The 14,149-nt window shown below is 50.4% G+C and overlaps 1 protein-coding gene across 3 annotated transcripts in view; it reads right to left on the bottom strand.

Moving 5' to 3' along the window:
* Nucleotides 1–14,149, bottom strand: part of Hdlbp (high density lipoprotein binding protein) — a 51,302-nt gene that overhangs the window by 23,526 nt on the left and 13,627 nt on the right. For 2 of the 3 annotated variants that reach the window (XM_076841657.2, XM_076841658.1), the window contains exons 2-3: nucleotides 2,901–2,965; nucleotides 1,017–1,129 (exon numbers count right to left, since the gene is read on the bottom strand). In XM_076841657.2, the coding sequence (XP_076697772.1) occupies nucleotides 1,017–1,092 (76 nt within the window). In that variant the 5' untranslated portion in view covers nucleotides 1,093–1,129; nucleotides 2,901–2,965. Of the gene's footprint in view, nucleotides 1–1,016; nucleotides 1,130–2,900; nucleotides 2,966–7,104; nucleotides 7,190–14,149 lie in introns of those variants that run through there. The other variant, XM_076841656.1, reaches the window with a different exon arrangement.

Raw genomic sequence — 14,149 nt, 5'->3', positions numbered from 1 at the left:
GAGCTCCCAGAGCAAGGCCCCAGGAAAGTACCCAGTGTACAGGTGCGCAAACACACACACACACACACACACACACACACACACACAGTGCCAGAGGCAAGATCTGTACCCAGGGCAAGGCAGTGCTGCCTGGGGCTGGGTTCTGTTGGTGCCACCTGCAGTCGCAGTGTGATGCACTAAGTAGAAAGACCTTAGGCCCCAAGCATTCAGAACCATGGGAGCAGCAGTACCCAGGGCCCCATCCCCTGATGGTCACTAGAAACGGACAATCCAAGTATGGTCAGCAGGACTGAGGCAGGGATTTTAAATTTTAAATAATTTTAAATGCAATAAGTAACAATTCAATTACTGAAAAACTTTAAAAATGTCTTTAACAACTTGGAGTAAAATGATCTGCTCTTTAATAGAAAATTTTCAGAAATTTAATTCAGTTAAAGGGTTTTAATATAATTTAGTATTCAAATCAAAATATCCTATAGTTATAAATACACACCAAACTTTGAAGGAAAAGAAAAAACATGAAATGTCAGGTTTTTCTTTTTTTTCTACATTAAAGAAATGTTGGAATGGATATTTTATAACATATTGTGTTAAAATACATGAAAATCAGTTTCACCCATTCCTTTTCACTTGCCATGGGTACAAAGCAAGGCACAGATGTTTGGATGACCTCCCCTCCCTAGCCCAGAGTGCCCTGGGAGCTCTGAGGGGTGTGGCAACCCGTCTCCAGCACAGTGTGCAGCACAGAGCTCTGTGCTTCACTGCCAGGATGTGGTGCGCACAACCGGGACAGCAACTCTGAAAAAAGATCCCGGTGGTTACCAGAGCTCAATTCAATGAATCTGCCAAAGGCTGTCCATGCTTGGCCTCTCCTGTGCCTGGCCAGTTACAACTGCACACCCAGCAATGCAAAACAGAGTGCATGGAATGGGTAGGGCAAAGACCCTTCCAGAAAGACAGGGATGTGACAAGCTTTGCCAGGAAGTTAGCAAGAGGAGACCCAAAGGAGCTATCACCTTTGATTTGCTGCGGAACCAGTCCACTTCGGTGTTCGGCAAAACTCTCTTGTGTCAAAACTGCAACGGAGCTCATGGTTGATCTCACACCCACACGTGATCCGGGTAAGCCACTACAGTAAGAAAGGGGAGTCAAACAGAGGGAAAGTCAAAGCTGACACTCAACTGCCTCCGAGACAGTTAACCAAAGGTTTTTTTTTTTAGAGAGAGAGAGAGAAAGAGAGAGAATTTTAATATTTATTTTTTAGTTTTCTGCGGACACAATATCTTTGTATGTGGTGCTGAGGATCGAACCCAGGCTGCACACATGTCAGGCGAGCGTGCTACCGCTTGAGCCACATCCCCAGCCCGGTTAACCAAAGTTTTAACTAGGGTTTTATTTTCTTTTGCATTAAAACTACAACTGTTATTTTCTTTGTAATCTCTGATGTGCACTGATTCCCAAACTCTCACCAAGGGAGAACAGGGAAAAGTAGGAGTAAGGCAGGTTTTAGGACAGCTGGTCAACTGTCCTCTCCAAGGGAGCCTTCTATCAAGAACAAAGCTCTGGCCAAGAGCTGCTCAGGGTTGGAGAGACTGTACCCACCTCCCCACTAGAGCGGCCACCCAGAGTCTGCACCATCCCTCGTTCAGAGCCCTGGGACTGGTAGCACCTGTCCCTGGCTGGCCCATTCCCTGGCACAGATGGCACCTGAACCTTTCTCCTCAGCGCTACCTGGACCTCTCCACTCATCTGTCAGTGTGTTCACTGTGTGCCTCCTGACATTACAGGGCACTGCTCTGGATAGTTGCTACAAAGAGCCATAGGATACCCAGGTGCTCATTCAGGGCCCAGAAGAGCCACTCCAGAGTCCCAGGCATGGCAGGAAATAGCCGCCTCCATGCTCTGTGGTGGTCACCCAGCAGGTACATATATGTTGCTGAATGTCCCTGACACCTGTGACTGACTTTTCTCCTCCACTGTCTCCCAGGTATCAGAGAGACACAAAGGAGGGGAGAGCCTGGCTCAAAGCACAGTCCTCAGTAGGACAGCAGCTCTAAGGTGGGAGTGCCTGCTTCCCTCTCCTGGCCCAACACCAGGAAGTACCTTGCTACACGAGCAAGGCCGTTTTTGCCACACAGCTTGGACCCAGGGTCTCACATGCATCACCTTTGCAGAAAACAGGAGTGCCAAGTTAACTTATCATGAAGGAACAAGGTTTTGCATAAATTTTACAACAAAGATTTCTGCCCAAGTTCGGAAAATTAAGTTCTGCTTCCTAAAGCAAAATAAGATCCAAATTTGGATAATTCTTTTTTTTTTTTGGAGAGAGAGAGAATTTTTAAAAATATTTATCATTATTATTTTTTGTTTTGTTTTCGGCAAACACAACATCTTTGTTTGTATGTGGTGGTGAGGATCGAACCCGGGCTGCACGCATGCCAGGTGAGCGCGCTACCACTCGAGCCACATCCCCAGCCCAAATTTGGATAATTCTTTTTTTTTTTTTTTTTAAGAGAGAGGTGAGAGAGAGAGAGAGAGAATTTTTTTTTAATATTTATTTTTTATTTTTTGGCGGACACAACATCTTTGTCTGTACGTGGTGCTGAGGATCGAACCCGGACCGCACGCATGCCAGGCGAGCGCGCTACCGCTTGAGCCACATCCCCAGCCCAAATTTGGATAATTCTTAACAAATATAATTCACATGCAAGAAAAATGAGATTGAAAACAGATGGAAGGCAGAGGGCACCTCTGAAGGGCATGTGCCTTAGACTGTGATGCTGAGAGGAAAGTCACGGAGATGGCCGTTCAGGAGAGGTGCCGCCGAGGACAGAAGGCACACAGGGCCGTGGAGACACCTGCCCAGCACCTGACATTTTGGGTGGTAGAGTCAAACTTACCAGCAAAACGGTCGGTAGCCAGAAAGTCCGTCCCGAGGCTGCCTCTGTCAGCCTGCCAGCTTTTACTGGGATGGGATACGATGGAGAGAACAGAGAAAAAAACAGAGAAAAGTTACTTATTTGCATCTTGAAGCCAAGATCCGTGCATCTTCTAGTGAGAAAGGCCAGAATCTCTTTTACGACATGGCTGTTGAGACCAATACTCAGGCAAGCTGCAAGCTTTGCTCTTAGGCCATTAGTTTTGACCCAAACATCACATGAAACCTGACCCATTGCACCTCTTCTAGGGACCTGAGGGAGTGACCACTGAGTGTCAAAACTTAAATCTAACCAGTTGGCAGGAATATTCTCACAAAATTGACAGGCTCTCCTGAGGGTTAGTCACCCTTCCTCCACTCTCAGAGCCTCTGGGTCAGGGAGGGTGTGATGCTGGGCTATGGCACAGGACAGAAAAGGGACCTAAGGGCTCCTGAGCTTCCAGGGTAACCCAGAGCTCCTGTCTTTTTAAGAATTCTCAGTAACTCTGCAGTCCCTTTGTTCTTGCTGTTATCCTGTAAAAGTCCTTCAGTCCCTTCTAATCCACTGAGGATTTAGAAACCAGGTCATAAAATCGCAGGACTGGAAGGAACCTTCAAAGGCCACTGGGGGAGGACCAGGAAGGACCCCGTGAAGTGAGAGTCACAGCTTCCACACCTTGCAGGGGGCTTGTGGGTGAGTGACCCCATCAGGTAGGCCACCTGACTACATACAGCCCCGTGATTCCTGAACTCACAAAGTGGGCTTTACGGTAGGTATGAGCCCGAGTCCAGGAGGAGAAACAACAGCAGGAACAGGACCATTCTGTCTGACCACAGAGCAACTACAGACTCCTGAGAAGTGAGAATCAGGGTCCCAGGCTCCAGCAGAGGAGGGGGACCCGATGGCGACCTAGGCCCAGGGTCTGAAACACAGGCCAGAGGCCACAGTCCCTCAGGGAGCCTCACATCAGCCACACAGGTGTGCCCTAACTGAAGGAGGGGACAAACTGATTGGGGATATTTTATATAAGAGTAGCATAGGGGCTGGGGATGTGGCTCAAGCGGTAGCGCGCTCGCCTGGCATGCATGCGGCCCGGGTTCGATCCTCAGCACCACATACCAAAAAAAAAAAAAAAAAAAAAAAAGATGTTGTGCCCACCGAAAAACTAAAAAATAAATGTTAAAAAATTCTCTCTCTCTCTCTCTAAAAAAAAAAGAGTAGCATCAACAAATTCTAATTTATAAATCTTTAAGACTAAAGTGAAGGAGAAAACCTGTTAAATTATGAACAGTAGAATGTTCATGAGTCACACCTGTTCCCTGAGGTTCCCAGGGTCTGGCCAGTCCATGCAGAACCTGTCTAAGAAGATGGGGTGCTCTGGACATATGCCTCTGGCCCCTGCTCCCACCCATCCCGCAATCTTCCTGCGAGCTTTGCGGTCGACCTGCATCTTCACGGTCTGGTCTCCCACATGAGGTCATCCTTTGCTCCCTTCTTCAGTGGTGGGGATTAAACCCAGGGCCTCCTTCATGCTTGGGAAAGCTCTCTACCACTAAGCTGCATCCCTGACCCTTTTAAACATTTTAAGACAGGGCCTTGCTAAGTCACTGTGACTGTCCTGGAGCCTGTAGCCCCCTCCTGCCTCGGTCCCCAAGTGGCTGGCACTACGAGTATACAACTGCATCCAGTCCCAATGTCACTTCTTAAGCCCAGACACCACACCTTACCAAGCCAGATTCGTCCTTGTGACCTCAAATTACACCCACATGCTTACGTCGGTGCTGCACTGACCATCACCCTGCTTTCCAGGACTGGGCACGTCTTTAATGCCTGTGACAGCCACACAAGCTTGAGCAATGTCACATTAGCTCTCACTGACTGCAGCACAGAGCTGTGCCTGGTGGGTCCCAGCTGTGTCCACTGTTAGTCTCTTCCACACCTTGTGGAAGTCCATCCCATCTAGCCCTTCTGTGGACTCCCATGTCCAAGTGAGAAAGGAGCCTGCACGCAGCTGAGCCATTTCCAGGGAGAATCTGAGCAGGGTCCCAGAACTCCCCAGTGTACAAAGGCCGTCGGCAGCCAAGGACAGCAGAAGAACCTCCAGAAACCTCCAGCTGATCTGACAGGACACAGTGGGACCCTAGCCTTCCCATTTCAAATGACCATTTGTCAGAGCTAGAGATAAACAGACCACAACCAGGGATGTGTTTAATAACCAGGGCTCTGGTTCCATCCAATAGACTTTGTTTTTATTAACCACTTAAAACCCTGTTTTTAAAGAATCCGTTTTAAGCACATATCTGATGAACCACATGTAAACGTAGACCTCCTCCCCACCTGAGACTGGGCTCAGAGTCCTTATGAAGTGCCCAACCATTCTTCCCATGGTACCCAGCCCAACTGTCCCCCTGCCTCTGGTTTCACAGCCTCAGCAGCACTTAAGAAAGCCCCCAACCCTGCCTCTACTGAGGACACTTAGTGGTCCAACCTGTTGCACCTGGAGCTGCCTCACAAAACCCAAGGACACAGCTTGACATGTCCTCCGACGACCTGCTCCTCGGCACCGTTCTTAAGTTCCTGGGAGATCTAAGAAGGACCTTATCAAGGAACAGAGGCAGTATCTCAGTTTCTCACTGGATTGAATAAAACTGCTCAAATATGGTTTTCAAACACCATGGGGACGAAGTGCCCATGGGCTTCTAAGGGAGTCCAGGTCCCTGTAGGTGGCTGCTGAGGTCCAGCGTCAAGATATGGGGAAAACTGTGACTTCTTCTCCCTTTGAGTTAGACAGAGAACTGGCCTCCTCTCTCTCCTCACTCTCCTCCCTCAGGATCCTCACAGGCCCAGGCCCTCAGCACCAGCACTGCTCTGAACTACTTCTTCCACAGGAAGCTGGGGTCCTTCAGAAATCAATTCTACCCAATGCAAACCTCAAACTATTCTTAACCTGCACTTTAAAGTTTTGTTTTCAAGGATGTGAATGTCATAGCAAAAAAAGTCACCACATACAAATAAATATATAAAAATTAAAGATATTTTGTCCATCTACAACTAAAAAATATTTTTTAAAAAGCCACATTTCAAAATCCAACTCCGCAGCTAACAGAATCAGAACCATTGGAAGAGAGGCAGAAGCCAAGAGCTTCCTCTTTTATCCCAAGAAAGGGGGTGGAAGAGCATCCCTGGGGCCACAAGGGAGATGGAAGTGAGAAGGCACGGGGGACAGCTGGGAGATCCCGGGAGGTCTGGCTGAAAACCTGGCTAACAAGCAGACAGCAAGGAAGGATTTAACCATAGAATCGTGTTTACTTCTCAACAAGGAAGTATCTGAGTGCCAACTATCTGTGTAAGGGACAAGCGTCTGCAGAGAGCTCCCCAGCCGTGCCTGGAGGGCCTTCTGTGTCAGAGACTGCTGAGGCCAGCCACGCAGTTCACTCGGCATCTGGTGGGGTCGGGAAAGCACCAACCCCCTCCAGCAGAGATAAAGCTGCTTACTTTCACGTCCTCTGAAGTCTCGCAAGTAACGTATTTTTCAAAGTACCCAAGACCACAAACTCCAGAATAAATATAAAGTCCTGCTCCACTGAAAGATCACGAAGTCTAAGTCTGCAAGCAGTGGGGGCGCAGGGCGCACAGGCCGGCCGGCGCCGCTCTACCCAGCTCTGGAAGTCAGACCCGGCCAGCGGAGGAACTTTCGCAGATGCCACCTCAGCACGTCCCTCCCACAGGCCACGAGCGCCCGCGGGCGGGGACAGGCTTAAAGGGACAGTATCCCACTCGGCCTCCTGGCCTTTCATCCAAATTCGGTATTTTTCCGTAATGCATTTTTCACCCAAGGACCCTGGGGCGCGTCCAGGTCGCGCTGGGCCGAGGAGCCCGAGCCGAGGAGCAAGCTGCCTGCCCGCCACCACGTTGCCCGGCGCGGCAGGTGGAGGTGCGGCCCGGCCGGGCGGCCCAGGGCAGCCGGCCCCCGCCTCCCTGCCCCGCGCCCCGCGCCCTCAGCACCAGGCCCAGCCGCCGAAGCGCACTTGGGAAAGTTTCTGCCGGCGCGGCGGCCATGCGCAAGGACACGTAGCAGCCCCGCCCGGGCAGGCACGCGCAGACCGGGTCGGGGTCTCGGGGTCCCGGGGTCTCGGGGTCCCAGGGTCCCGGCCCGCGGCCCGCGCCCCCCGCCCCCGGTCCTCACTCGTGGTCCCGCCGTCTGCGCGTCGGTCCGCGCCCGCTGCCGAGAAGCCGGGACGCTCGAGGCGCGGCGCCCGGGCCGCCGCTGCTATATAGGGCGGCGGCTCCAATCCCGCCGAGACACGTCAGACCGGCCGCCCGCGCCCCGCCCGCCGCGGGGTCCCCGCGCCCCGGAGTCCTGGCCCGGCCGCCCGGGCGGCGACGCGGCCAGGCCCAGCAGGGCGAGCGCACGCAGGGCCAGGGAGCGGGGTGCGGGGGCTGCGCCCAGAGCCCCAGGCTCGGGACCTCCCGGCACGGCCCTCCTCCCCGCCGGCTGGCCGCGCCGGGAGGACAGGAGGGGAGAGGGTCAGAGTCCCGGAGACTGGGCACACTCAGCCCTCGGGTCCAGCTCCCCCACACCCTCACTTCTAGGAAACAGCCGCCAACTCAATCCCCTCCAAAAACGTGAAGCCCTCTTCCTTGGTAGCGCGCAGTTCAGGGCCCTACCTCCACGGACCAGCAGAGCCCGCAGACACACGGGGTGGGGGGCGGGGGCAGCAGAACCCCTGCCCTCGCGGGGCTTCCTCTCAGGTGGGCAAAGAGCTCACAAGTCCGGCACCCCGTGTCTACTAAAGACAGACGCCAGTGTGCACCTCGGCTGAGGTGGCTGTGAGCGCCAACCTGCAGGAGGCTCCGGAGGTGCCAGGAGGGTCAACAGTGTGAGAGCAGTGCTGCTGAGGAGGAGGGAAAGGGTGGGGGCTCTCCAGCAGCAGAAGGCAGGATACCCTGGCATTCCTGGGAGGGCCACAGTGGCCTCCTATGTGCTGTACGGTCCACTTGAAAGCTGACAGGGCTTGCCAAGGGTTAGGGAGCACCAAGAGACTCCTCACTAACAGGAAAAGTAAGGAATGCTGGGAAAGCCAAAGGCAGAGCTCTCTCTGTGCTCGGGCCAAGTGTGAGATGCCCTGGACAGGAAAAATGAGAGTCAAAGCGCTAGATAGTCAGGGTAACTGGCACGAATGCCATAGCACTTCATGGTGTAACTCCGGGAGGGGAGATCACCCTCTGTCTGAGGCAGAGTGAGGCCAGGCAGCCTGGAAAGCAGTACTATGCTGCCAGGTAACATGGGGCCCAGGCGACCCCCTGGCACCAAGGTAGACTTGAACACGTATCTGCATCTGCGTTGTTCCTGAGGCTGCAGAGCATCCTTCCCTGGCTCAGCCAGCAGCAGTGACAACAAATGTGGTGTCCCCTGCGCTTTTGTTTTTGAGGGTCCAGCACCAGGAGGAGAGGAGGTGGGCCAAGGGGACAAGCCTCAGCAGTCGGCAGGTTCACTGTAAGGCATCTCCAGTAGCCCTAGGAAGTCCATGCTCAGAGAAGCTGGCACCTGCTTGGCTCACTGAAGAGATGGTCACAAAACAGGTATCTGACAAAAGGTACTGTAACACCAAGTACTGATCCTGTGACACACACCCCCCAGGCTGCTTCTGCACTGGCAGTTATAACCAGCTCTTCTTCCCAGCTGGCTGTAGTGCACTGAAGCCAGTAGTGTATAGAGTGGACTTTAGGACTTGCACATCCAGCGATATTCAGACCAGATGATGTTAAACTTTCTGGCTATCTCAAAAGGCGAACACTGGTCTGTGGTTTGTGTTCTCAACACTAAAGGGACAGGGAATAAGCTTCTGACCTGCTCATGGTAAAATATTAGAGGATACAGCCTCCTTTCCCCCGCTCCTGCCAAATCATGATCCTCAAAAAGGGCCATACCCTCAAAAGAAGTGGGGGGCAGAGAACAGAAAATCCCACAGAGCACAGATATACCTGGCCTGGGCTGGGAGCTCAGAGTATCTCAGAAGCTAGAGACAGGGGACAGGAACTCTATAAAGGTTTGGGCTCAAATCCCCACCATCCCTTTTGTCCAGGAACCCTTGGCCCAAACTGAGAGATTAAACTCGAGAAGGAATAATCCCTCATGCCAGGCTGAAATGGACTCCACATCAACCCACAGCGAAGCTGGAAGTTCAGAGTTCCACAAGTAAGATGGGGGCTGGTGGTGCAGCTCAGTGGAAGGGTGCTCTGACTCAACCCCCAGCATTTCCCCACCCCACACAGACACGCAAAAAATTTTTTCAAATCAAGACAAATGAAACTAGACTCAAGAACCTGAGCTAAACCAGACACAATGGCATATGAATGTAATCCCAGGGAGGAGGCCAGACTCAGCAACTTAGCGAGACCCTGTCTCAAAACGTGAAAAGGGCTGGGGTGTGGCTCAGTGGGAGAGCACTCATTCAGCACTCCCTCCTCAATACCCCATAAAACAAAAACATTCACCTATTCCAAAAAACAAGAGAGAGTCTGTGAGGGCAAAGTGCTCCACACCAAAGCGTACTCCAGCAGTCAGTACCAAGAGACAGGGGGGCTTGGCACAGTAGGGTCTCCCATAGAAAGTGGTAGGAAGTCAGGGCAGAGAAGCATCTGAAAACATAGTCAATTACATGTAGAAATTCAAAATATGACTATTCGGACCCAAAAACTCCCATTGAGGATTTCTAACATGTTATGTATGTGTAATGTAGCATTTCTGCACAATTGAAAGACACATCTGTGACGTCTGTCAGTGGAGGACAGGATGCACAAGAGGTACAGAAAGAGTGTCAAAACTGACCTCCAAAGGTGACCCACTGAAGAACCAGCTCTTGGCTCCGGGGAACAAGCCCACTGATGCCTGCCCCACCAAGAGACTGCCTCCTGGTGTGCCATGCTCTGGCTCCTCCAGGGATGTAATTTTGACAACCACTGGGGAAATCTTTAAAATCTCAAAGACTCTTACATTCTAACTGCTTGTTAAGTTTCTTAAATTCTTGAACAACTTCAATTAAAGAAAACGAACATCAAAAATCCTAGAAGACTTATAAGCTTGGTTTTTGTGAGAAAACAAGTAGACACAACCAGCAGCCCCATTTCAAGTGGGAGGCTGGAGGTCTCAGGCCTCTCGGACCCGCACCTGGTACTGCCCAGCAGGCCAGATGTGGCTCTGTGCTGCTGACTAGGAGACCAGGAGCAGCAGGGGTCGGCAGGGGCAGCAGGCCCAGGACGGGGAGCAGCACCTGGACTGCCCACCCACACGCTTCCCATCCAAGAAAGTGTGCTTCAGCAGGCACAAGTGGCTGGCACGCGGTCTGCAAGGAGCCAAGGCAGCTGAGTGCCCCTGTCTCTCAACAGAGACTTTTTCCCAGAAGAGATGCAGAAAGACAGTCTCGAGACCTATTTTCTTTGCTTTAATAGACCATGTGCTCAACAAGAACTAAAGTAAAACCTCACTGCTTTAAATGTCCTTGCAAGGGACTGGTGACTGCAGAAAGGCTGGGAACATGAAGGGTGGGGACAGCCATCACCAGAACTGTCTGTGAACATCTGAAGAGGCAGCAATGCCTTGTCCAGACATATTTCACCTCCAGGTGCCTGGAGAACCAGGGGGCAGAGCCACGGCCCACCCAAGAGGGATGCTTCACGGAGACTGTTCCTCTCACATGGCTCTTCAGGGGCTCCTATGCCTAGCTGGTCAGATGGACCACCACCTTGATCCAGGGAAGGGGGCTTCCAGCAGCTCCTGGACATAGGCACCACTCGCATCATGCTCACACCAGGTCCCTGCCTCAACTGTGACGGTGTTTTGGGAAGAGGAGGACAGCAAGGCCAGGACTGGAGCAGAATGGCTATAGGGGAGGGCTTTCCCCTCAGTTCTACAATTACAGAAATACTTCTAATCTTCTTTACTATAAATCCCATTCAACTACAAAGAACAAAATAAAAAGTTTGATCAAGTGCAACAATTTATACTTGAAGATTCTTTGATTCCTACTTCCCCCCCACAAAGTTCCATGAGCTAGACTTAGCTCATGTTTACACAGAACTCTGCTAGGGATACAAAGCTGGCTGAAGCCATGGGTGGAAATACTTAAGAATCTGAAAGATTAATCTTGGGATCTGTCCTATCCAAATAGGTACATACCACTCTTCTGTGTTCTCTCCAGGGTACAGAGCACAAAACACTCAGGGTGCTGGTGCCTGTCCCTTCTAGGATCACCTTTCCATGGGCCACGCTCAGGGACGCAATCTCACTGCTAAAGGAAGAGTCTAAACCCCTTCCTGAGATGCACGTCTCCAGGAAGAGCTGATCCAACACTGAACTGCACAAACACAGTGTAGCAGCTAGACCAAAGCAGAAAAGAGTTCCCTCTCTGCCTGATGCTGCTGAGGTATTGCCTCGGACCAGCCACTTAGGAGAAACATGGATATACTGCTACGAGAAGTTTTATCTGTCCAGTGAGAAGTCTGGGTGGACCAAGAGCAGACTACAATCCCTCCTAGGGGAAAATCAGAGCCACATAAAAAGAAAGAAGAGAAAGACTTCCCTGTGGCTTCACAGGATCAAGGAGGGAAGCAAGCCGCAGCACAGTGAGGACCAGCAACCAGGGAGGAAGGAGCCCTTTGCAGCAACCATGGGCAGACACTAGGCGCCAGGTTGGGGGAGCTGGGTGCAGGAAACTTCAGCGCCGGCAGAAAGGTGATCTAGTCAGCAACTGAAGAATGAATTTTATTTATTATTACAATGGGGCGGGGTGTGCTACTAAGAGTCGAGCCCAGGGCCTCCCGCATGCTAGGCAAGCGCTCTATCACCTAGTTACATCCCTGGCCCTGAAGAATGAATATTAGGAGGGCAAGAGTACAGACAGGAATAGCTGATAAGTATGGAAACAAGACAATTCTAGAAGGAGCTGGAATGAGTAAACCATAGCTTGTCCACCAGTTAGGCGACACTCAGCACAAGAGGACGCTGCCTTATAGCTCTGTGCAACCTCCTCAGGGCACAAGGTCAAAGAGCAGGCACACATTGCACCACCTCCTTGAGACAGTCAGCAAAGCAGAGGTGCATGTATCTCTCCAGGGTACAGAGTACACAACACTCAGGGTGCTGGTGCCCGTCCCTTCCAGGACCACCTTTCCATGGGCCATGCTCAGGGACGCAATCTCACTGCTGGAGGAAGAGTCTAAATCCAAAGGAACAGAAGGAAATCAGGGATGGAAAGCACACTCATTTGCATATACCATGCTGCACAGCTCTACTGCTACAACTACATAAACCACAGAAAAACAAACTCTATATCATAAAGCAAAACATGCTCCACACTTTCATCTTGATGATGGCTATACAAGTGAATTCAGCCAGTGAAAATTCATTGAGGTACACACTCCAAAGACTTGCATAGCTTTCTGCATGTTTACTGTACTCTAAGGTGATGTGGAAATCAAGCTTATATCAGAACAAAGATTCTCAGGCTGGGGATATAGCTCAGTTGGTAGAGTGCTTGCCTTGCACACACAAGGCCCCGAGTTCAATCCCCAGCACCAAAAAAAAAAAAAAAAGATTCTCAGTGTAAGATACACACTGACAAAAAAACCCTATAAATTCTTATTTGAATTACAAATACTACACTTATGATGTACTTTTTTTTTCCTCCTTTAAAAAAATAGGGCTGGGGATGTGGCTCAAGCGGTAGCGTGCTCGCCTGGCATGCATGTGGCCGGGGTTCAATCCTCAGCACCACATACAAAAACAAAGATGTTGTGTCCGTGGAAAACTAAAAAAATAAATAAAAATTTAAAAATTCTCTTTAAAAAAAAGGCTTCGTAAGATGTTTACGTGAAAAGCAGCCCACTGGCAGTGAGTGCTACTGGCTGCAGACCGTGGGGCCATCACCTCCCCACTGAGGGGACAAGGCCCCTGAGGCACAGTGGACTCTAGGTATGAGCAGCTATGGTCAGGAAGGGCTGTCCTGCTGCGACAAAAGAGCAGGGAAGCAGCCCCAGACCAGAAAACAGGGACTAGCTAGCACAGCCCCCAAACACAGCTGCAGTGGTCTGGGGCACAACTATCTGATCCCCAGCCAGTCCCAACTGCAGGGGGAAAAGAGCCACAGAACACTCGTTCCTTCTTCCTCTCCAGGAGGAGAAACCAAAGTTGACAAAGGAAACTGCCCTTCTGTAAGAATGCCAATCAATAAATATAGAAATAAAATCAGAAAAATCTTCACCTTGCAATTGCCAACTGTGAGCTAAACAGTAGAGTCCAAAGATATCCAAGTCCTAATTCCTAGAATTTATAAGTATTACAGACAAATCAGGAATCTAAACATGGGGGTGTTATCTTGAAATTATGCATGGGGTCTAAATGTAATCCTAAGTGTCCTTTATCCTTTACACCATGTGCTTTAATGGAGAAAGAATGGCCTTTACAAACTGGAGAAAGGACAGGATGCAGAGGTCCCTACAGCCCTCAGAAGGAGCCAGTCCTAGTGAAGCCCTGACCCTAAAGTGAACGGCTGCAATAGAAAATACACTAACAAAATAATGAATAAAACAACACACAAATGCCTATTAAACCCATTAGAACACTGACTGATGTGCAACTCCATGAAGGATGCAATCCCTGCTGACCCGGCATCTCTGACCAGTCCTAAGAACAGACCTCTCACCCTATGGCCAATCACAGCAGGAGACAGCACTACTGTGCAGCTCTTGATGCCCTCCATTAGAACAAGGACAATCAGACCTAGCTACTAGTTCCCAGGAAGCACCCTGAAGAGCTCTGGACAAGTCAGCCCAATCCAGAAGTGCCTCCCACAGCACAGAGGCCCCACTGCTTTCTTAAATGACATTAAAAACAAAATCAGAAAAAAAGGTAAGGGATTTGTTACAGATTTTCAGAGAGAGCCTCAGAGAGACTTAAAAGGCTTAAACCAAAAAAACATGAAGACCTTTGCATTTTGTTTCAAAGTGTAAATATACTTATTTTGTGTGACATTTGAAGAAACCTGAAGATAGAATAGATATTAGATGGTATTACAAAATACAATCCATTTTTTTGATATTACAATGGTATTGTGGTCATGATTTTTTTCCCCCTTGTGGTGCTGGGGATCAAACCCAGGCAATTTCTCTACCACTGAACTACATCCCTAGTCTGTGGTTAGGGTTTTTTAAAGTTCATTCTACTAAAGATA

This window comes from Callospermophilus lateralis, chromosome 9 (genome assembly GCF_048772815.1).
Source record: "Callospermophilus lateralis isolate mCalLat2 chromosome 9, mCalLat2.hap1, whole genome shotgun sequence".
Lineage (NCBI taxonomy): Eukaryota > Metazoa > Chordata > Mammalia > Rodentia > Sciuridae > Callospermophilus > Callospermophilus lateralis.
This window is presented reverse-complemented; position numbering and strand designations above follow the sequence as displayed.